Source organism: Vigna unguiculata, chromosome 7 (assembly GCF_037176805.1).
Source record: "Vigna unguiculata cultivar grain cowpea cultivar isolate G323 ecotype 2 chromosome 7, ASM3717680v1, whole genome shotgun sequence".
Lineage (NCBI taxonomy): Eukaryota > Viridiplantae > Streptophyta > Magnoliopsida > Fabales > Fabaceae > Vigna > Vigna unguiculata.
In genome coordinates, this window is record NC_140798.1 from 14,107,543 (window position 1) to 14,130,031 (window position 22,489).

The 22,489-nt window shown below is 31.6% G+C and overlaps 3 protein-coding genes across 3 annotated transcripts; 1 reads left to right on the top strand and 2 right to left on the bottom strand.

Annotated features, from left to right (window-relative positions):
• The first annotated feature begins 2,347 nt into the window (after positions 1 to 2,347).
• On the top strand, positions 2,348 to 7,790 carry LOC114190551 (alcohol dehydrogenase class-3). The gene is made up of 9 exons (XM_028079486.2): positions 2,348 to 2,506; positions 2,653 to 2,789; positions 2,992 to 3,038; positions 3,248 to 3,573; positions 6,194 to 6,276; positions 6,371 to 6,446; positions 6,842 to 6,999; positions 7,157 to 7,318; positions 7,418 to 7,790. The coding sequence occupies exons 1-9, from the start codon at positions 2,473 to 2,475 to the stop codon at positions 7,532 to 7,534; spliced, it is 1,140 nt and encodes a 379-aa protein (XP_027935287.1). The 5' UTR covers positions 2,348 to 2,472; the 3' UTR covers positions 7,535 to 7,790.
• Positions 7,791 to 8,283: 493 nt separating this feature from the next.
• Positions 8,284 to 12,128, bottom strand: TPR2 (Tetratricopeptide repeat (TPR)-like superfamily protein). The gene is made up of 8 exons (XM_085675652.1): positions 11,894 to 12,128; positions 11,599 to 11,811; positions 11,314 to 11,505; positions 11,020 to 11,224; positions 10,865 to 10,938; positions 10,138 to 10,267; positions 8,759 to 8,845; positions 8,284 to 8,687 (listed from the first exon to the last, which is right to left on the bottom strand). Exons 1-8 carry the CDS (start codon positions 11,996 to 11,998, stop codon positions 8,611 to 8,613), a joined length of 1,083 nt encoding a protein of 360 aa, XP_085531778.1. The 5' UTR covers positions 11,999 to 12,128; the 3' UTR covers positions 8,284 to 8,610.
• A 2,852-nt stretch (positions 12,129 to 14,980) lies between these two features.
• ESP1 (hydroxyproline-rich glycoprotein family protein) lies at positions 14,981 to 18,616 on the bottom strand. Its single transcript, XM_028082456.2, has 8 exons — positions 18,384 to 18,616; positions 17,919 to 18,013; positions 17,761 to 17,838; positions 17,189 to 17,227; positions 16,537 to 17,109; positions 16,361 to 16,453; positions 15,390 to 15,575; positions 14,981 to 15,310 (listed from the first exon to the last, which is right to left on the bottom strand). The coding sequence occupies exons 2-8, from the start codon at positions 18,009 to 18,011 to the stop codon at positions 15,185 to 15,187; spliced, it is 1,188 nt and encodes a 395-aa protein (XP_027938257.1). The 5' UTR covers positions 18,012 to 18,013; positions 18,384 to 18,616; the 3' UTR covers positions 14,981 to 15,184.
• Between the last annotated feature and the right edge of the window lie 3,873 nt (positions 18,617 to 22,489).

Here is a 22,489-nt window from a genome sequence, read left to right on the forward strand (position 1 = left end):
CAGAAGAACCTCAGGTACCTGAAATTGTTGAAAATGATGAGATCTCAATAAATTATGTCATGAATCATAAAATATGGAATCGAAATAAAGTCAATATTGACGAGGTTTTTGCATATAATGTAGCAAAGGATGTTATAAGTGACAATGATGATCAAGAACCAATGAAAATTGAAGATTGTCGGCAAAGAAATGATTGGCCAAAATGGAAAGATGCAATCCAAGCAGAATTAGATTCGCTTGCTAAACGAAAGATTTTTGGACCTGTAGTTCGCACACCTGAGGGTGTAAAACCTATTGGGTACAGATGGGTTTTTGTACAAAAATGAAATGAGAATGGTGAAATTGTTAGATACAAAGCACGGTTAGTTGCTCAAGGTTTTTCACAAAGACCTGGTATTGATTTTGAGGAGACATATTCTCCAGTATTGGATGCAACAACATTTAGATATTTAATTAGCCTTGTTGCACAAGAAGGTTTGAATTTGCACCTCATGGATGTTGTTACAGCCTATTTGTATGGCTCTTTGGAAAATGATATTTATATGAAACTCCTTGAAGGATTTAATGTGCCCAACAAAGCAAATTCTAAAAAGGATTATTCAATAAAATTGAATAAGTCCCTTTATGGATTGAAACAATCAGGACGTATGTGGTATAACCGTCTAAGTGAGTACTTATTAAAGGAAGGGTATAAAAATGACCCTATTTGTCCTTGTATTTATATGAAAAGATCCGAGAATGAATTTGCCATAATTGCTGTTTATGTAGATGACATAAACATAGTTGGAACTCCTAATGAGCTCACAAAGGCAATTGATTGTTTAAAGAAAGAATTTGAGATGAAGGATCTTGGAAGGACAAAGTTTTGTTTGGGATTACAAATTGAGTATTTAAACAAAGGTGTTCTTGTACATCAAGAAGCTTATATAACGAAAGTGCTTAAAAAGTTCTATATGGACAAATCACATTCACTATGCACTCCAATGGTGGTGAGGTCATTAGATGTTGATAAAGACCCTTTTAGACCTCAAGAAAAAGATGAAGAACTACTTGGTCCTGAAGTACCATATCTTAGTGCTATAGGAGCACTAATGTATCTTGCTAATTATACTCGACCCGATATAGCATTTGCTGTAAATTTGTTAGCAAGATATAGTTCTTCACCTACAAGAAGACATTGGAATGGAGTAAAACAAATACTCCGTTACCTTAAAGGCACTATGAATATGGGCTTGTTTTACCCAAATGATTCAAAATTAGATTTAATGGGTTATGCAGATGCAGGTTATTTATCAGATCCTCATAATGGTCGATCACAAACAGGATATTTGTTCACATGTGGTGGCACAGCGATTTCATGGCGATCTGTGAAACAAACAATAACAACAACATCGTCAAATCATGCAGAAATTTTAGCATTACATGAGGCAAGTCGTGAATGCATTTGGTTAAGGTCTATAATTCAACATGTGCGACAAACTTGTGGTTTATCCTTGGGAAAAATGAAACCAACAACGATATATGAAGACAATAGTGCATGCATTGCTCAATTGAAAGAAGGATATATTAAAGGAGACAGAACAAAACATATTCTTCCAAAATTCTTTTTCACTCATGATCTTCAAAGAAATGGTGATGTAGAGATCCAAAAGATTCGCTCATGTGAAAATCTAGCAGATTTATTTACAAAGTCTTTGCCAAGGAGAACTTTTGAGCAATTGGTTCATAGGATTGGACTCCGCTATCTTAATGATGTAAGTTTACATGAGGGGGAGAAATAGAAGATGCAAAGAACAATATTATATAGAATGATGTACTATTTTTCCTTCACTAGGTTTTTATCCCAAAGGGTTTTTCCTAGTAAGGTTTTAACGAGGCACATTCTTTTATCAATGGACACCCAAGGGAGAGTGTTATGAATTAATGGTCGTCCATTGATTTATACAATTACTCATATGATTGATAATCATATTATTCATTACTCTTTATGTAATATTTTGTATTTACTATTTGATTTTATATCCTTTCTGGGTTACCATATTGTATCTATAAATAGGACTCGTCCTATCAGTAATAAGACACACATACAAACAGAAGTTGTTCCATACTCTCTCATTCTCTATTCTTCCTCTCCTTTGTCTCTCTTATTACCTTTATTTTATAACACATGTCTCTTAATTAAAAAATAATAATGAAATATAATTTTTTTTATATTCAATATATGACGAAAAATTATTAGGAAATAAATCTGACCTATCCACATTCACAAGGACTTACCACTTAATAAAACCTAAAAAAATATAAGGGATTTTTACCTGTTACATTATACCATTTGGTCAGGAGCCCCACTGTCAGTATCTTATATAAACCTCGTATATATAATCCTCAAACAATCTCATACCTGGTATCATAGACGGCGACACTGACCATATATCTCTTTGAACCAATATCAACTCTTTTTTCTTCTCTTCCATGGCTACTCAAGGACAAGTCATTACCTGCAAAGGTTCCATTCTTTCATTTCTCCAATTCTTCACTCTCTCTTAATACATATATCAAACCCTCTCTCTCTCTCTTGTTATTATTAATATCACTACATTTTGTGAATTCATACGTGAATCATTGATTCAAACTGTTGATTTCATGGTGAAGCCGCGGTGGCCTGGGAACCCAACAAGCCATTGAGCATCGAGGACGTTCAGGTGGCTCCGCCGCAGAATGGAGAGGTCCGAATCAAAATTCTCTACACTGCTCTCTGTCACACCGATGCTTACACGTGGAGCGGCAAGGTACCATTCTTTTCATTCTTTTTTTTTTTTCTTGGCTTGATGGAGTTTTCTGGGTATGAACTTGGTTGGCAATGTAGAAAAAAAAATTATATTTTTTGGTATCTACGTGAGTTTTTGCACTGCTAGGGTTAATTCAATGATATGTTTGATTGTTGCATGGAGATTTTTTGTCTCATGAATTTATTTTATATTGATTTTGCAGGATCCAGAAGGCCTTTTTCCATGTATACTCGGTCATGAGGCTGCAGGGTATATATATAGAAAAAAAAAGCACTTGAAAATGTTCTTTTGTTTTTAACTTTCTCATGTATTCTCGGAAGCAAATTTGCTCAAGCACAAATGAGGACTCTAGTTTTAGTGAGAATATAAATCTTATATATGAAAGATTAACTATTTCTGTTTTTGTTTAGAGCAAATAAGAGAAAAAGTTTTGATTGTTAAGTATGTTTTTGGTGCAGGATTGTGGAAAGTGTTGGAGAAGGTGTTACTGCAGTTGAGGTTGGTGATCATGTGATCCCTTGTTACCAGGCTGAGTGTGGAGAGTGCAAGTTTTGTAAATCAGGGAAAACCAATCTGTGTGGCAAAGTTCGAAGTGCAACTGGAGTAGGTGTGATGTTGAGCGATGGCAAGAGTCGGTTCTCTATTAACGGAAAACCCCTTTATCATTTTATGGGAACCTCCACATTTAGTCAATACACTGTTGTTCATGATGTTAGTGTAGCCAAGATTGATCCCAAAGCTCCTTTGGACAAAGTTTGTCTTCTTGGATGTGGTGTTCCAACTGGTATGTTAATTCTTTTTAGAATAATCTTCAATACAATTTATTATATGTATTTCTTCTAATTCCTTTAGTTTTCTCTTATTCATTGTATGTGCTGCATTCCAAGTTATACCAAGTTATTGCAGATATGAAATCCTAAGGGAGGGGAAGTATCTCTCTCAAATTCATTGTATTATCTTTGTGTATCTTTCTGGAGCGGATCGATCACGCTGTGCTGGTTTTTGTCTTGTTTTTGTTTGAAAAAAGAATTGTTTATTAGTCATTATTTGTGTAGTCCATTGTTCTTTGTTGTTGTTCGCCACCATCCGCCAATGGATCATTATGTAATTAATTACCTTAGTCAATTAGTCAATGGATCCAAATTTACTTTTTAGGAAGTTGGTCAAATTTTCCTTTCTCCCTCCTTAAACCTAAATCATCTTCATATTGTCTTATTGTCCTTTCAATCTAATTTTCCTAAGTCACTTAATCAAATCCTTGAATTGTTCCTTTACCTTTGATGCAAATTCTAGTATAGGTCAATTGATTGGGGAAGGATATGAATCTAGAAGACTTTATTATTTAGTTCTAGAACATCAATGTCTTATTCAGCATCATCTCCTGCACTTTTGCATGATCGCTTAGATCATCTACATTTGTCAAAATTAAAAAAAAGAAAAATTCTTGAACTTAGCAAAATTCAAAGCTTAAAATGTGAATCATGTGAATTAGAAAAACATGTTCATTCTTCTTTTTCAAAAAGAACGGGAATAAGATGCAATTCTATCTTTTCTATAATTCATTCTGACATTTGAGGTTTTAGTCGAGTCACTTCCTTTAAATTTCATTATTTTTCCACTTTTATTGGTGAATTTCTTGTTGCACTTGAGTTTACTTAATGAAAGATATGTTTGAACTCCTAAACATCTTTAAGTCTTTCCTTAATAAAATTAAAAACCAATTTGACAAATTGATCTCGAGGACTTATAAAGCCAAAGGACATTTTTCTTCTAGTTTTTATACTCTTTTAAATTCACATGGCATTTTACATTAGTCTACTTGTCTATATACACTCTAGGAAAATAGAAAGAATAGATACTTAGTTGAAACTGCTAGTAGCTTATGAATTTGGACCAATCTACCACTCCATCATTGGAGGGAAGCCATTCTTATTGCGTGCTATCTTATTAATCGAATGTCTTCTTCATTAAACAATCAAGTTTATTCCATTGTATTTCCAAATGAATCTCTTTTTTCGTTACTCCTCAAGTATTTGGTTGTTTTTGTTTTGTACATTATGTGTTTCCATATTTAGAAAAATTTTCGGTCCAAGCCATCAAATGTGTCTTCTTAAGGTATTCTCGTCATCAAAAATTATATGGATGTTATTTTCTTGGCACTAAAAAATACTACATGTATGCAAGTGTCACATTTTTTTTGAAGAAACTCTTTTCTTCTTTTCCTCCGCCCAAGATGTTAACTATGTCCAACAAGTGTTGTCTATGCCAAAGGATGTTTATTGAGCTTTTTCTTATCTCTTATTCTTCAAGTAGATTGTCTAGTGGCAACGTCTAGTTGATGCTTCCAGTAGAGTATGTCTAGTAAACATCCTTTAAGAAACATTGTCTAGTGAACATCGTTTATCTTCTAAAGTATGAGCATTTGCTTGCTACTAGTATTAGATCATTTTTTAAATTTTGTTGGCTTCACATTGTCATTCTTTCTCTTATTTTTTGTTATCTTAGTTAGCTATGGACTGTGATATTTTAATAAACTTTTTTTTGACAAAATTTGTTTTTCAACACACATTAAACCTTTTTCTTCTTTTTTCAAATCACATCAAATCTTTCTTTCATCCATTAAAGTGTTGGTACGTGTGCATTGTTAAAAGTTTGTCAACAAAATTTTGTTAAAAATTAATTTTCCGTTAGCTATATATGCTAACTACAACTATATACATATACTTGATTGGAAAATTATTTTTTGACAGTTTTAGTGACAAACTTTTGACAATGCATACATGACATCCACCTTAATGGATGAAAGAATGATTTGATATAACTTGGAAAGAGAAGAAAAATGTTTGGTGTGTGTTGAAAAACAAATTTTGTCAAACTTTATCAAGAAAAAAGTTTATCAAAGTATCATAGTCCAATACTTGATTTCGTGTAATTGTATTCATGTTAATTATTGCTATAACTTTTTTATTTTTGTCTAAGTGTGTACTCTGAAATTATTATCCGTTATTGTATATATTCACAAAACCCTTTAACAGAGAACCATCATATTCTCTTCCTATGTTTTCATATCTCTCTTTTATCCAACGAAGAGATTATGGATGAACATAGAAGTTTCATCACTAGATACTAATCGTGATGTTACTCTACTAGTTTGGTTGAACTCAATTAACCATGTCCGTGTTGTATGAGTTCTAAAGCTGCGTTTGAGTTCTAAAAACAATATTTTTATCCTTGATCCAATTTTCAGTTTGTTATATATAACATTAGGCTTCCATTTCTTTTTTCTTATTCTTTTATTTCTTTCTTCTATCTTAGCAATCCGATGGACAAGAGTGGTGTATTTTTATCACCGTTGCTTGCTTAATATTTTGTACCCAATTTAATTATTATTTTGTACATTTTAGGTCTTGGAGCTGTCTGGAACACTGCAAAGGTGGAAAAGGGATCAATTGTTGCTATTTTTGGCCTTGGAACTGTTGGGCTTGCTGTGAGTTTCTAAAATAACAGTAGTAACTTTTGCAATTGTTTGCGTGGACTCAGTGCTACCATTATGAGATGTGACTAAAAATTTGCACTTGCAGGTTGCAGAAGGTGCAAAAACTGTTGGTGCATCAAGGATTATTGGCATAGATATTGATAGCAATAAGTTTGAAAGAGGTACACCTTAAGCTTTATTGACATAATTTTGAAATGAGTGTGCATTTAATGCTGTCAATTATCTCCATTATGTTTTTTGACTAATACTCTTCAAATTCAGTGTATTAACCATCATATGTTAATCCAACCATAGCCCCAAATGTTATCTGATAAATATGGTTTCATTTTTTAATAATTTCACTCACAAGTGGGACAATTATAGCCCCAAATATGATCTGGCTATCTTCGTTCTTTTGGTTTGTAGTTGTATTTCTCGATTTTTGCTTCATTATTTTTCTTCCGTGTGCTACTTTTTAAGATATTGTTTATTCTGAGCCTTGGTTTTATTCATTTTTGTACATAAAAAGCTGCATTACTTGTTTTAATTACTTGTCTTGTTTCACTTGCAATTGCAGCAAAGAACTTTGGAGTCACCGAATTTATTAATCCAAAAGAACATGAGAAACCAATTCAGCAGGTGATAGTTGATCTCACAGATGGTGGAGTTGATTACAGTTTTGAGTGTATTGGAAATGTGTCTGTGATGAGAGCTGCTTTGGAATGCTGCCATAAGGTGACTCTGCTGCTTTCCTTACACATCTAGACCGAAATTAGTGGCAGTATTAAAAGATCTAAAGTTAAGAAAGTTAGTTGAAGATTGATGATAGCAGAAAGTAATAGAAAAAAAGAAAGTTTAAGGATCTAAGTTTAAGGTTGTTAAAAAATTGCAGGGTTGGGGTACATCAGTTATTGTGGGGGTTGCAGCATCAGGTCAGGAAATATGTACTCGACCTTTCCAGCTGGTGACTGGGCGTGTATGGAAGGGAACAGCTTTTGGTGGCTTCAAGAGCCGATCACAAGTGCCTTGGCTTGTAGAAAAGTACATGAAGAAGGTAAAGGTTTTGAGCCTTAAATGTAAATATGAAAATGAAAATGAAAATGAAAATGAAAATGTATGATTAGTTTTATGGACTGAATGAATCATTTTGCAGGAAATCAAGGTTGATGAGTACGTCACCCACAGTTTGACTCTTGCGGAGATCAATAAGGCATTTGACCTCATGCATGAAGGAGGATGTCTCCGTTGTGTGCTTGCAATGCATGAGTGACTGTGTCTACATGCATGCATGCCTAATAATATGAATGTTATCTTCTCATGTCGCTTGGCATGAAAACTAGCTATCAGAATTCTTTTTGCGCTGGATTTCAGTTTTAACATTCGAATGTATGCTGTCACGGTTGCAAACATACAAATTCTTCTTAAATAATCCTAGAGTGCAAAAAACAAAGACACTGGATGACTCATGTCATTCTCATTCTGTCATAAAGTACAAACTGTTTATAAATAATTTTTTACAAGTTTAACTAGGAAAGCCAAATCTTTGCAAAGTTTCGAAATTAAAACACCAAAAGAGAAAGTCTAGTCCACTTGCACTTTTTTGTTCCTTTAACAATCATGCTCACAAAAAGTGCATAAAATCTTTTCAGAAACCTACCCTATAATCAAATTTGATTAATTACAACATATATAATTGTTAAAATAAAAACTTAGTGATCACGTTATTTATGTATTTTTATTTTTCAACTTTTAGTTGTGAATAAAAATGTAATAGTTTATCTTTGTTTTCATTTTTTACAATAATAAATTATTCTGACCTGAATAACTGCTATAATCCATCATCTCTTTGCTGCTAAATTAGTCCCTATTATACTGTTTTATCTAGTTTTATATTTATTTACTGTACAAAGAATCATAAGGAAGATGATGTAAGGAAATCGAGTGGAAAACAAGAATAAACAAACCACTTATAGACAACCATGGTGTGTCTAAGTGAAAATGTAAACAGGAAATTCTGCATAATGAAAATGCACGAAGAACTTTATAATGTAACAAAATTTATCAAATTATACATTTGTGCCAAAAAATCCAAGCTACATAACATTATACTTAGTTGACTAGGTAGCAAGAGAGAAGAATTGGACTCATTCAAGGGAGGTTCCTCGTATTCTAGTACTATCATTGGCCACTAGACCTGCCTAACATCTTTCACTCACCAAACAACTGCAGTAATTGGAAGGTAACTCTAGTTTAAAAGGAAGTCCAAAACAGTTGGAAGAACTACAATCAAACTTCAAGACTTGCAGTTTGAAACATTCAACCTTTAAATCATGCTTGTTTCTTCCTTCATACATTTGGAGGAGCCCACTTTCCAGCTTTGAACTTGCTGTAAAAGCTGGATCTCTTCGAAATAACATAGAAGACTGCAAATACATAACAGTCAGGAAATTCTAAACAAAACCAATGATAAAGAAGTTCGTGCACTATATTTTACCTGGGATCCCAGGAATGATGAAATCAGGCTCTTTCAGAACATCATGGAGTGTCCTCCTTTCATTCACTTTGATCCATTTTGGGGAACCTGTGAACATAAAAGATTACATCAAGTTTTCAACTGTCCCTGATGTTTATCTCGCATGTTATATTTTGAAAAATAAAACAACAAAAACCATGTAATCAAAAGGTTAAAATTTTCTTATATATGAATAATATATTCTGCTAAACCTATATACAAGCACTGTTTCGTTTTTCAGACAAACTGCTATTAATAATCACTTAACATTAATATGGTTTGAGATACCCATTTTAGAAAACATATAAAACCACTGACTTCATCTGACAGATTAAGCTTTTGGAATAGTTTATTGCTAAGCCTTCATGGCCAATCACTCAGATGAATTTTGTTGTCCTCATTCCTCATTCTTCTACAAAAGGTTGAATTTTAGCAAACGGTAGATGATGGGTCTATGCATTATCCACGCTTCAATCCTAAAGGGCTCTTGTGTAGAGTACAGAAGTAATATAAAAATCATTCACTCGTCTTAACACTTTGGGTATGGTTGTTTCATGACAATATCATTCAAGAATTATCTAATCAATCCAAGAACATAACTCCTCCCCATGTTACATGGTTGGCTATAAGACCTAAGGATTTAACCAAGGGAGTCACCATTCAAGTGCATATAATCAATCATAATTTTAACAGTTGACCTTTCAATCAATAGGTATAACTCCTCACTTTACTCTGGGTATTCAATCCTTACTCCAGATAGAAGACATAAATTTTGAAAAACAAAAGAAGTTTTTAAAGTACATTATGCAGACGTTTTGCCTTGCTAAGTGTGATGCGGCTGTTTTTTTAAGTGTTATGTACTGTAATCACTTGAGATTTTAAATAAGTTCTTATTTGATCAATTCTGCAGCGACCAGTTAGAAAATATCCATTATAACATTGGTATTCAACTAACTATGTTTATTTTAAATGAAAGTTTCTTCATTGTTGCTTTTTAATTTATTTTAACTTTAAAAAAAGGGATTAACCAAAATTTACCAAAGATACTGAACTGTTCAAAATCAAATTTAATACAAGCCAAGTATCAAATATTACAAAACCAGTTTGAAATCGAACATTTCCGAAATACTTATTTCTTATCCAAACCGAAACACCTTCTGAAGCATAATTATAAAGATTAGACAAGTTCGAAAAGTTTCATCATACATCACAAAAATGGTTCACCGAAAATTAGAGCAATACATGTTTACCTCGTACTTAGATTGCAAAACTTCATACATTGTAAATCACTAAAGAAGGAGAAACTAGTCAGACTCAAACATCAACAGCAAAGGAGGAAAAGTACTTCAGAAGTAACATACCCGTTTGTTGCTTATAATCCTCAACTGCATCTTTCTCTTCATCACCAACACTATCACTGTGAGCAGCTGCAGTTCCTTCTAATAGACAACAAAGAAGTTTTTCCTTCGATAGACAGTGTCCAGAACCAGCCTGATAAAAAAATCCAAAGGTGAGAAAAAAATGCTTTGAAATTGTCAAACATCTGATACAACATACATCAAATCAGAACTATGCTACCAAAAAATTGATGTTGCAAATATAATCTTAGTAGTCCATGTTAGTAACACAAAAAATGTTAATAAAAGAAAAAATGGAATGTGATGATAACTACTCAACAGAGAGTCAAAATGAATTGAAGATTGGGCTTATGACAACAACAACAATGTACTTAAGTTGTATCCAAAGCCAACTTTTACTTTCATTTATAATTTCCCATTCAGTTTTGATCACCATTGGGACCAGTTGACACATTTTGAGATCTATATGTGCAAACTGAAGCGACATTTGTTTTTTTTTTTTTTAAGATCCAGAACACAAACTTGAGTATTTATGTAAATAACCACAAATGTTGCATGCCCAAAGTCCCCAAGTGTTGACTCCATAAAGTATGGCATGCCCTGCAGTATCCCATCCTTAAGTAAGACTGCATACTGATATGACTTTCCCCCATGTGAAATTCAAAATTACAATTTACATTCAGAACAACAAACACAGTCAAACAACAAAAGAATTTCAACAAGAGCTTACCTCATAGTATAATTCAATAAATTCACGTTTGTAGTTGTTTTCAACATCCCATGACAAAGGCTGATCTTCTGAAAATATGTTTGATAGCTAAGGGTGTATGTAACACATTCATATTCATAAAAATTGCTTTTCTATAAACCAATTCTCAGAAAAGGATATCAAATCAAGGTGAGCCGAAAACATGTCAGTCTCGCAGAAATCCTCAATGAAGTCACTGGACATAACCTCTGCATACAGAAGAACAACAGGCCAATGAAGGATATTACTTTTATCCAACACAGGTTTCCTCAATCCAATAAGGTCTCGATACATTGCCTTTCCAATCTTCAAGCCTCTATATTCTATAGCAGACACAAGTTCCTGCATGTTCTTTGGTTAGTAAACAAGGGCATTGACATCCTTACATCCAAAACAGACATCAAACACATAAGAAAACAATTCAAAGATACTTTTGCCTCTGCAACAGCCTTGGAGACTTGAGCCTCATGCTTTTCCTTCTCTGATATCTTCAGACCAATCTGTCTGTCAAGCTTCTTCAAATCCTCATTATTGGGGTCCAACTGAAGACCCTTCAGACAATACTCTCTTGCTTCAGCCAACATATTCAGCGAAAGGGAAGCTTTGACAGCTCTATAAAATGCCTAGTCACAGTTGGCAGCACTTTGAGACAACAAACCAGCCAATTATAATTACAAAGAAACAATCAAAAAAACACAAACCTTCAACACAAATACCTTTATATTTGAAGGGCACAACTTGAGGGCCTCTTGAGAATCTACGAGAGCACGTCTAAGATTTCCTAGTAGCAAATTCACATGGGCTCTATTTGAAAACAGAATAGAGGTCTCAGAGTCACCCAAGGCTTTCTGATCAATTGCCCTTGTGTAACAATCAATGGCATCAGAATAATGCTTCTTACCCATCTTCACATATTGGTTACCCTTTTCCTGAATTTGAAGGTTGAACTCGAATCAAAAGCCAACAAGAGAAAAAGAATGTTTCTTTAGCATTACCAAAACATTAATATACCTTGAATTCAAATGCAGCAGACTCTTTGAGTGCAGCAATGGCTTCAAGGTCAGCCTTCTCGCTTTCCGTTAAGGGCTCCGAACCCTTTTCCATCCACAGCGCCATCTTCAATTTCTTCGGCTACTGCCTCTCACCAACTACACACAAAGCTTAAAGTTCAACTCTTTCTGCAGTTTCTCTGTTGCAGACGAATTCTACGGTGTGGACGAGTTGGCCCCAACCGTTAAATATGTTACTATAATATTCTGTGCTTCAGATTTATTGAGGGCAATTTGTATGTATTAAAAAAGTTAACTTTTTTTTAGGCTTAATTACATTTTAAACATATGCTATTATTCGAATTTTTACATTCAAAGAAATAAAGTAACAACTAAATGGTGTTTTATCACTAATCTATAAGTGTTATAATAATTAATCTATTTTTACATTTCAACCCTTGTTCAAATTAGTTTTAATACCAAATTTATCCTCTAATTTTATTCGAATTTTTAGAATGACTCCTAATTTTTCATTTGTTCAATTTAGTCCTTCAATTTTTAAAAAATGTTTCATTTAGTCTTTTTTGTTAAATTGACGTTAACGTCGTCTTCGTACAGTACCACGATTAAAAATATTTGTCACATTGAACATTTAAAAATTACAAGTGTCACTTTACATTTACATTTTTAATATTTAAAATAAATTATAAGTTTAAACAGGGATTTTTTATGTAAAAATGTAAAAGAAAAAATAATTTGAATATTTAGGTGAAAATTTTGATATATAAATATTTAAAAAATATTTTATCATATTTATATAAGCTGTAATTAAGTTTAATTACTAAGTTAGTCTCAGATTAGAAAAGGACCAAATTGCTTCCTTTTAAATAAAGAGAGGATCAAAATTATAAATAAGGGACTAAATTGACATGTGACAATAATATGACATGTTATACTGTACGAATACGACGTTAACATCAATTTAACATTAATGACTAAATTGAACAGAACATTTTAAAGAGATTGGAAGACAAAATTGAACAAATAAAAAATGAGAAATCTTTTAAACATTCGAATAAAATTAAATGACCAAATTTAGTATTAAACCTTCAATAGAAGGATTATGTTTGTGAGACTAATCTACCGCTACATTATACTAAGCTAAAATTAGAAAGACAAATGTTAGACCAACTGTAAATACGATTTCGATTGAATTTAGTTTTTTAGAAATAAAATAAAATAATATGATTTCGGTTCATCTAAAAAAAATTGAAACAAGCTGTAACAAACTGAAGAATATTAAATCTATCAGTAAGCTATGAACATTGCATAGGTTCCTCTGAAGTCAAAGTTTTCATTTTTCAAAATTTCCATTCGTTTGGTTTCAGGTGTGGATGCTCATGATGAAGGTTATCATATGATGAAGTCGTACAAAATATGAAAATTGTCTTACCTTGAACTTGTACACAATTATTTATGTTGTATTATTATAATTAAACTGATTAAGTTTTTAAAATAAATTTAACTAAAATTGTATTTTTCAATTTAAAAAACAACAAATTTAACTGAAGTGATATTTGATTTTTGAAAAAAGCCTTAACTGTATGCGCTAATTTAACTTCAAATATGCAAAGGATAATTATAATGTTCAAATAGGGGGTGTAAAGATAACTGTAAAAAGCAACCCCAAACTTAAATTTAAAATACTTAACTAGTAGAAAAAACTAGTGTCACCATGGTTCACAATGCACCAAACCTTTATCTTTTTTCGGTATTTTTTTTCGTTCACCTTAGAAATTTCTTTTGGTAATCTATATATTTTGCAATGCAACTTCTTTGTGAAATTATTTGCTCTTATCTTCTTTCATCTCCACCCTCTTCCACCAACGTACTCTTCTCCCCCTTCTTCCTCCTCCACTAGCACCTCTTACTCCTTCTTCCATTGGCTTTCCTTTCTCCGTTCTTTCACCAGCACCTCCTCTTCCCCATCTTTCTTCAATCGATGTTCCTCTCTTCTTTCACTTTCTTCTTACTAAAAAAAATATATATATTGAATTATGCAATCTATAATGTAATTTTATTTTACATGTATAATTTATAATTAAAAAATATACTTTGGATTATATATTTTAAAATACAAAATAAAAAGTTATATTCTGAATTGCATAATTTAAAATGCAAAATTTGTATTCCATAATACACAGTTCTAAATATAAAATTAGTATTACGAAGTATATAATCCAAAACATATATATTTGTATTCCATAATACAAAATTCTAAATTTAAATTTTGTATTATGAAGTATATAATCCAAAATACAATTAAGTTTCTTTTAATATTAGAATAATTTAAAATACAAAATTTGTATTTTATAGTACACAATTATAAATATAAAATTTGTATTTCGAAGTTTACGGTCTAAAATAGATATTTTGTATTCAGATTATATATTCCAAAATACAAATTAAGTTTTTTTTAATATTAGAAAAAAAAAATTAAGTTATTGAATACATATGTATATGTAGCCAAGAAGGGAAATTTTATTTGGATTAATATTAATTATAAAACTCCCGGTAAGGACAAAGATCAGAAGACGGGAAAATTCATGAGGAGAAATGTTATTCAGCTTATAACAATTGATATACTGTCACCTACCAACCTAAGGAATATTACACGAGAAACAAGACTTTTATGCACTTTGCTTTAGTATTGCTCAAATCACTGCTATATATAAATGAATAAAATAGACGAGTCATTGGTTGCAATAAGAGAAAATGTGATTTTAATAAGAAAAATAATACATTAACGATGAAAAGGCTAAAATTTAGCCCATGAAGTACCAAACCCAAGACTTACCACGCTGACACATCGAAGAGATGTGAAAACAAAAAGACGTGTTCCTATGCTGAGGGTGTTAATGACAGTAAACCAAATTCCCTGCGTCCAGAAGCTCCATAAAACTAGCCAACCATGGTGCATCCACTAGGAAAAATACGAATCCTTCCATCATTTTATAGTATATATACAGATAGACATGCATAATAGATTTAGATAACCGGTAAAACAGAGCAAGTGAAATTAACAATAAATGCGGAACACGGTGAGAAGTTTTGCAAATAGCCCCACCAACAGGCTGATATTTAATTGGAGCTCAATTCCAGAAGAAAAGAATACTATGATCTCTAATTTGTTACATGAAGTTGTATTAATTTCTACAAAACTTAGCAGCCAGTCAGTTTGGATATATGACACAATAATCTCTGGCAAACTGGAAGGATCGAAGGTTGCCTAACTTTCAAGGTGCGAATTGCATCAATGACGCAACATCTGCTGTAGCTGCAGCACTTGATTTCTCTGCTCTGGAGGCAGGAGATTTATCTGCTCTGGTGTGAGGCTCATGACCTGTTGAAGCAGAGCTTTCTCCATCTCTGGTGTCAACTGCATGTACCAAGAAAAGAATATCAACAGACTGGGCAGAAATGTTTACAGAAACTAAACTGTAATTCAAAACAACTACCGCAGGAGGTCGAAGAGCTTGATTAGCAGCACCCATCGGACCAGAAACTCCATATGGAGGTCCAGGAGGACCAGAAAGATGTGCAAGGTTATCTGACGGACCAGGTATCATAGAAGACCCTCTGTCTACTTGCATAGCATTTCCAGCTTGATTGCCAAAATCAGGCCCTAAAGGCATATTCCCAACCTAACAAAATAAATATAGATTTACTTTCTTATAATCAAATAACCAAAATAAATTTACAGTTAGGTGAAATGCCATCGTGGTAATCAATTAACCTTTGAATGAACCAATGATAAATTTTATAAGTTATATACAGAGAAGACTAAAAATGGCAGGAAAAATAAATGATATCTGAAAAAAAAATAACGTTTCAAATGTGGAAAATCTTCTAACTCCAAATAAAAAATAGTTGTTCTAAATAAAATTGTCTGAGAAAACTAGGATAGAGAACAAACTACTTTCCTGTTCTACCCTTACCACCATAATTGGATTGTGTCAAATATATTCTTTCTAAGGGTATGTTTAGAAGTTGAATATGGAAGAGAAAATAAAGACAGGAAACATTTTATTATTTTTAAAATATAGTTCAAAAAGAAACAAAAAATTTACAAATTTAAACATAATTTGTTATTTTATTTCTTCCATTTCCCTTCAATAACACAACGTCTAAATATAGTAGCCAATAAAAATAAAAATATAACTTTCTGATGTAAAAGCTACTTTATAAGCCAGCATTCCAGAAACAATGCTATTCATTACAACTAGAAGATAGCTTAATGACTAATAACTTAGGGGGGGAAGTTAGGATTAACTATCCAATGAAGCAAGGAATCATACATTCATAATAGTAATAAGAAATCCCTACACAAACCAATAATGCAGGTGCACTAGTGCCTAGTTGCTCCTCACAATTCATGGTGCCAAAACGCAGTCTTTAAGTCTTAATCATCAGGAAACCCTCAACATACCTGATAAGGTGGCTGAGATGATTTTTGACTTGGAAGTTGTGTCTGCCCCTGTGGGAAAGCAGATCCAACACTAGCAGGGGGTTTTGAACCTGGCTGAAAATTTAATCAATAAACAATATTCAACTTACATGAAACATCTCATTGAATTATGAATTGTAAACTGAAGCTCATCTTACATGAAACAAGGACTGTGAAAGGTTGTGAGATGCACCAGCATGTTGAAAACCTAAGTTTGCACCCATTTGTGGGGGATATTGGGGATGGAAGGTTGGCACTGCAGATGGTGGTCTAATCTGCGGTGCCAGTGGTTGTTGCATAGGTATATGGGGAAATCCAGGTGACTGCAATGGTTGTTGTAACTGACTGGAAGCAGTCGGCATTTGAGGAGGATGAAGAGGTTGTGACAATGAATGAAGTGAAGGAGGAGGTATGTTTGGAAGTTGTGATGATTGTGGAAGAGATGCAAGAGCCACTTGGGGAGCAAGATGTCCTTTAGGCTGCTGTGGCATTGGCAAAGAATGTGCAGAAATGGGCTGAGATTGATGACTCATTGCAGGAACAGCAGATGAAACTGGCACTGAAGATTGGTTATGGTGTTTCCTCAGAGGAATCTGTGTTTGAGATACACCTGTTTGGTCCTGTGCCCCACCATGCCCAGGCAATAATGGAGCAGGCTGAGTATTTGGTTGTTGTGTTGGTTGTGCTGGCTGCTGATTATTCTGCAAAACCATTGGCTGGACTTTTGGAACCTAGAAGCAAACAAAATTTATCATCCAAAATTCTACCGAGGGATGGTATTGACCACATCAAAAGAAAGTAAGTGCATACCACTTGAGGAGCCTGCACCATTCCAAGCATAATTTGGGCCTGGTTTTAAACAAACAAAATGGACAAAAATGTCAAAGAGATTTAAGTGGCTGAAGACCCTCAATTGAATACTACGGTTACTGAACAATAAAACCAAATCAAAAAGGCACAGACTACTGTTTTCATTAAAGAATTTCGAACTGCCCCAAAAACAAGTAAGTTGATTCTCGTACACTTGCAGATATTAATGCTTTAGTGAGACCACAACTAGAATAGTTATAAAACAAACAAATACAAATCTGATTGTTCTGAATATAATTCAAATGAAGTCCAAGAATAGATAGATACACTGATACACGTATATGAAAAATTAGGATTTTATTTATGACAAAACCTTAGGGAAAATAGCTAATGTAATATAATCACCAGAAAATAACTACATGATCGTAACTAACTAACAAGTATCAAATACACACCTGCCGTGGTAAATGTAATGAAGTGATGTTTAGAAGTTATAGGTGTGAAATCCGAAGAATTTAGTGAAGCAACAAAAAGAGAAAAATAAAAGAAAGACAATCAGAAACCCTAAGAACCTGGAAAAGCGCTTTGGTTAACGTAGGGTTTTGAATTAGGATCTGCCTGGCCTGTTGCTGGTTCTGTTCTATCAGACTCTGAGAGACGACAACAAACAAAATGGTTAGCATGGTGTTCTACATGAGTAAAAAAGAAGATGAAAAAGAAATATATACACCTTCATCTGAGACACGATATCGTAGAGCTGGTTCTTCGACATTCCAGCTAGGTTAACCGACAAGTCCTCGCCGCCACCCTGTTTTCCAGCCATTGCTACACCAAAATGCCGAAAAACCACCGGGGCCAATTAGCTTTGATTAAAAAAAATTGTTCAATTCTTCGTCAAAATAAACCACCATTATCGAAAATACGTTTTGATATATAGGGTCTAGAAAAGTGGAGAATGCCTTAAGAAGCAATTACAGCGCCATTTTGACAAGCCCTTTTGTTTTGCAAAAAGTGGATTCTGAGTTCTTGCAAATATCTCAGTACATGATTCGGGTTCCCGTTTGCACTAGTGCTCTAGGATAAGAATTATGACATAATGAACAAACCTTTGAATTTTTATATTAATTTAACAAGTATCTGTAACATTTGTTGTTACTGATATTAAATTAGCACTAGGTCACAATTAAAGACTTACGCACGAAGAGGGAGCGACGGACCCGCTATGCGATTCGACGATTCTGCGAACAGAGGAGAGAAACACCAGCAGGGACCGACTGCCGCCGGCGGCGAGGAGCGACGGTGACGTCGGTTGCCGGAATCAGAGCGTGAGGGGATCGACGACGCGACGGTCACGGTGGCCTTGAGGGGATTAATGAGTCGCAACGACAACAGAAAGGGAAATAGGAACTAATTAAATTAGGTTTTCATGTCTACACAAACAAACGTCAAAACCGGCGTCGTTTAGTAACTCATTGAAAATGGTATGTCTCGTACATTTCGTTTTCAAACAACACATTTTTGAGTCCAATCAAATCGTAAAATCTAAATATATTAAATATGTTTTAAGTCTTTTTACTTTTATGCAGTCTTTGTATCGGAATGCAGATTTGTGAGAGTGAATTTATATCGATTTATGTTGATTTGTAAATAAATATGACGTTGTTTGGATTAAAATAAAGATGATATAATTTGAGTGAATATAAATGAAAAATTTATGAAAATTTGTGTGTAACGTGATTGATAAAATTTAGTAAATTATCATTTTTAATAAAATAAATTGTATGATTACCATTTTATTTTTCAATGTAAATAGAAAAAATGTTATCCAAATAAAATTAAAAATGTTATTTAAAATTATAAAAATATAATTTATTCATATTATAATTAATAACTTAAAATAATTATTATTATTCTTAATTATAACTTGAAATAATTTATAATATAAACTGTTTAATTTTAACTTCACATTCATATTATTATTCTTATATATATATATATATAGTATTATCAATATTCATATAATAAATATATAATTATTATATATATTTTATTATATAATAATAATCACGTTAGTCACTTAACAACCACATATCTATCTAGTAAAATTCAATTGAAAAAATAATTTTATTAAGTACTCAATAAATTCTAAAACATTAATAAGACTCAAGTTGCCAAAATTTATAACAATTAAAAATATAATTTTTTTTAAATCGTCATTAACAAAATAATAATAATCTTTTTTAAGTTAAAACTTCCATATATTAATTTGAATTTGAAGTTTTGATTTTAAATATAAAATATAGTTATATACTTAAAAGGATTAATTCACTATGTTTTAAATTCATAGAAATAAACATTCTAGCTAGTACCAAAAATGAAAAAAATTACATTATCAGCCAATTAGAAGTTATTATTGGATATAATTTTAAAATTATTAAATTAAGGATTGGTAAACTTACTTAATTATGGCTAAACATATTGGTGAGTGATAATTATAGTTAAACATTGTCGCGCATTTTTTAATTTTCAAAAAATTTGAGTTAAGATTAATAATAAATATATAATTAATTTTTAAAATAGTTGTTAAATGTAAAATTAAAAAAAAATATGTATAAAAAAGTTTTTAAAATAATGATTTAAGACAAACAAAAAATTTAGAATAACGATTAAAAGTAAATTATTTATAAAATAATTAATTTTTAAAATTATTAAGGGTAAAACTAGTATTATGAAATGTGGACAAAAAAAGAGGAATCTTCTTTATATATTGTTATATATATATATATATATATATATATATATATATATATATATATATATATATATTATAATAAATTAAATTGTTAAAAGAGAAGGACAAGAAAGTAATTTTAATACGATGATCTGGTACGAATCTCTTCATTTTAGAGCAACTTACCTGAAAATCCACACTCGCAAATCAGTGCAAACAAGTATATCCAAACACGTTTTCAAGTCACTTTCATCCACATGAACAGTACTCATGCGTATCCAAACAAAGTATTATTGAAAATTAGAATTAGTCTATTTTTTATAATTTTGACCTAATTTAGTTCATTAATTTCATAATTGTGTGGATTTAATCCTTTTAACTAAATTTTGATAAATTTATTTAACGTTTTAAACTTATTTCTCAATTACTATTGATCCAAGTTAATCTATCAACTTTAGAACTATAGTGGATTTAGTCCTTCTAACTATTTTTTGTTAAGTTTATTTTATGTTTTACACGTATTTAAAATTTGGGCTATGACAGTGCAAACGGACACGTCACTGAATAGTATCCACGTCACACAAAATCACCACGTTGGCCACTGTTCTGTTAACGATTTAGACGGAGTTAACGAAAAGGAGTTGATTGAAAAAAAATTACGAAATGTAGGACCAAATTGAAAACATTTTCAAAAGTAGGACCAACGTGAAAAAAGTCGACCAAAACTAGGACCAAATGACTATTTAAGCATATATATATATATATATATATATATATATATATATATTCCTTTCTCTTTTAATTTTAAAATATAATAAAGAGTGAAATAGAAATATAAAATACGTAGGACAATCTCTTTTATATATCGATATACATTATAGATTTTCTTTTGCTTTTCAATTTTAAATTATGATTAGAGAAGTAAGGTCTTGTCATGTTTAAAAAAAGAAGGCTTAATTAACATTTTGGTTTCCTAATTTGTTGGTTTTGTTCATTATGGTCCTCTTATTTTTTTTGGTTCAATTTGGTCCATGCAGTTAAGTTGATGTTAACACCGTCTCCGTACATGCCACGTGTATACATTAATCCTTTATTTTTTATTTTTTTTTAATTTAAAAAAAATTTAAATAAAAAAATAAACTGCCACGTGTCACTTTATGGTTGTGACATGTGTCAATTTGAGATTTTTTTATTTAAAAAAAATACTGCCACGTGGTAGGACACGATTGTGCCACGTGTGAAGCTAACATTTGTTGTTTTCAATTTAGTCTCTCTATTTGAAATTTTGATTCAATTTAGTCCTCCAATTTTTTAAAATGATTCAAGTTTGTCATCTCCAATTTGAAACCAAATTAATAATTAAGCTTAATTACAATTTATATATTCATGTTAAATAATTTTTTACCATTTATACATCAAATCACTTCCTAAATACTCATGTTATTTCATTTCTTACATTTTTCACTTGTAATTTTTTACACTTGAAATTTTGTACACATGTAAAAATAATAATAATTTGAATAGTTAGATGGAGTAATTTGATCTATAAATATAATAAAAATTATTTTAACATGTATATATAAGTTGTAATTAAGCTTAATTACTAATTTGGTATCAAATTAAAGAGGACAAAATTGAATCATTTTAAAAAATTGGAGGACTAAATTGAATCAAAATAGTAAATAGAGGGATTAAATTGAAAACAACCAATGTTAGCTTGACACATGACACAATCGTCATGTGACACTTTTTTTTTAAATTAAAAAAATTAAAATTAATTTTTTTTATCAAGTTGACATGTGGCACAACCATAACATGACACGTGATAGTTTAATTTTTTTTTTAAATAATAAAAATAATTAAAAAATAAAAAAAAATTGAAAATTTCACAAAATGACATGTGGCATGTACGGAGACGGTGTTAACGCCAACTTAACGGTAAAGACCAAATTGAACTTTTTTAAAGAATTAGAGGACCAAATTGAACAAAAAAAATAATAAGGAGAACAAAATGAACCAAACCAACAAATTAGGGAACCAAAATAGTAATTAAGCCAAAAATGAATATGGTCGGAAGATTATTAATTCATTACAAAAACAATATCAAAATGAGATAAAGATATATATATATATATATATATATATATATATATATATATATATATATATATATAAAGATGTATAGAAAAACATTTATTGCTTATGGAAATACGACAATTTATGTTTGCAAATAAAATGATAACTAGGACATTTCATAGGAATATACAATTAAATCATATGGCAATAAAAAAATAGGTAATTTTAGATGTTTTACATAATCATGTGATATTAAAGTGTGAGTAGCACATAAATCATATAATATATTGATGAGGAAATATGTCCATTTATATGCATTTACCTTGGATTAGGTCTTTTGATTTAGCAACTTCAGTACCATTCGTACCATTCATAGTGAAAACTCTTCTAGTTGTCATATGTTTTCAAACTTGATTATTTCCTCCACTGTTACTTTCTTTATTATCTTGCTCCTTTTTTAACTACTAGCATTCATTACGATAATGACCAAGTTT

Coding starts and splice junctions, on each gene's coding strand:
- LOC114190551 (XM_028079486.2), top strand. CDS start 2,473: ATGGCTACTCAAGGACAAGTCATTACCTGCAAAG. Junction 2,507..2,652: donor ACAAGTCATTACCTGCAAAG/GTTCCATTCTTT, acceptor TTCATGGTGAAG/CCGCGGTGGCCTGGGAACCC. Junction 6,277..6,370: donor TTGGAACTGTTGGGCTTGCT/GTGAGTTTCTAA, acceptor TTGCACTTGCAG/GTTGCAGAAGGTGCAAAAAC.
- TPR2 (XM_085675652.1), bottom strand. CDS start 11,998: ATGGCGCTGTGGATGGAAAAGGGTTCGGAGCCCTTAACGGAAAGCGAG. Junction 11,812..11,893: donor CTGCTGCATTTGAATTCAAG/GTATATTAATGT, acceptor CTTCAAATTCAG/GAAAAGGGTAACCAATATGT. Junction 10,268..10,864: donor TTATTGAATTATACTATGAG/GTAAGCTCTTGT, acceptor TTTTTTTATCAG/GCTGGTTCTGGACACTGTCT.
- ESP1 (XM_028082456.2), bottom strand. CDS start 18,011: ATGGCTGGAAAACAGGGTGGCGGCGAGGACTTGTCGGTTAACCTAGCT. Junction 17,110..17,188: donor TGGTGCAGGCTCCTCAAGTG/GTATGCACTTAC, acceptor GTTTGCTTCTAG/GTTCCAAAAGTCCAGCCAAT. Junction 15,576..16,360: donor CATCTCAGCCACCTTATCAG/GTATGTTGAGGG, acceptor TTATTTTGTTAG/GTTGGGAATATGCCTTTAGG.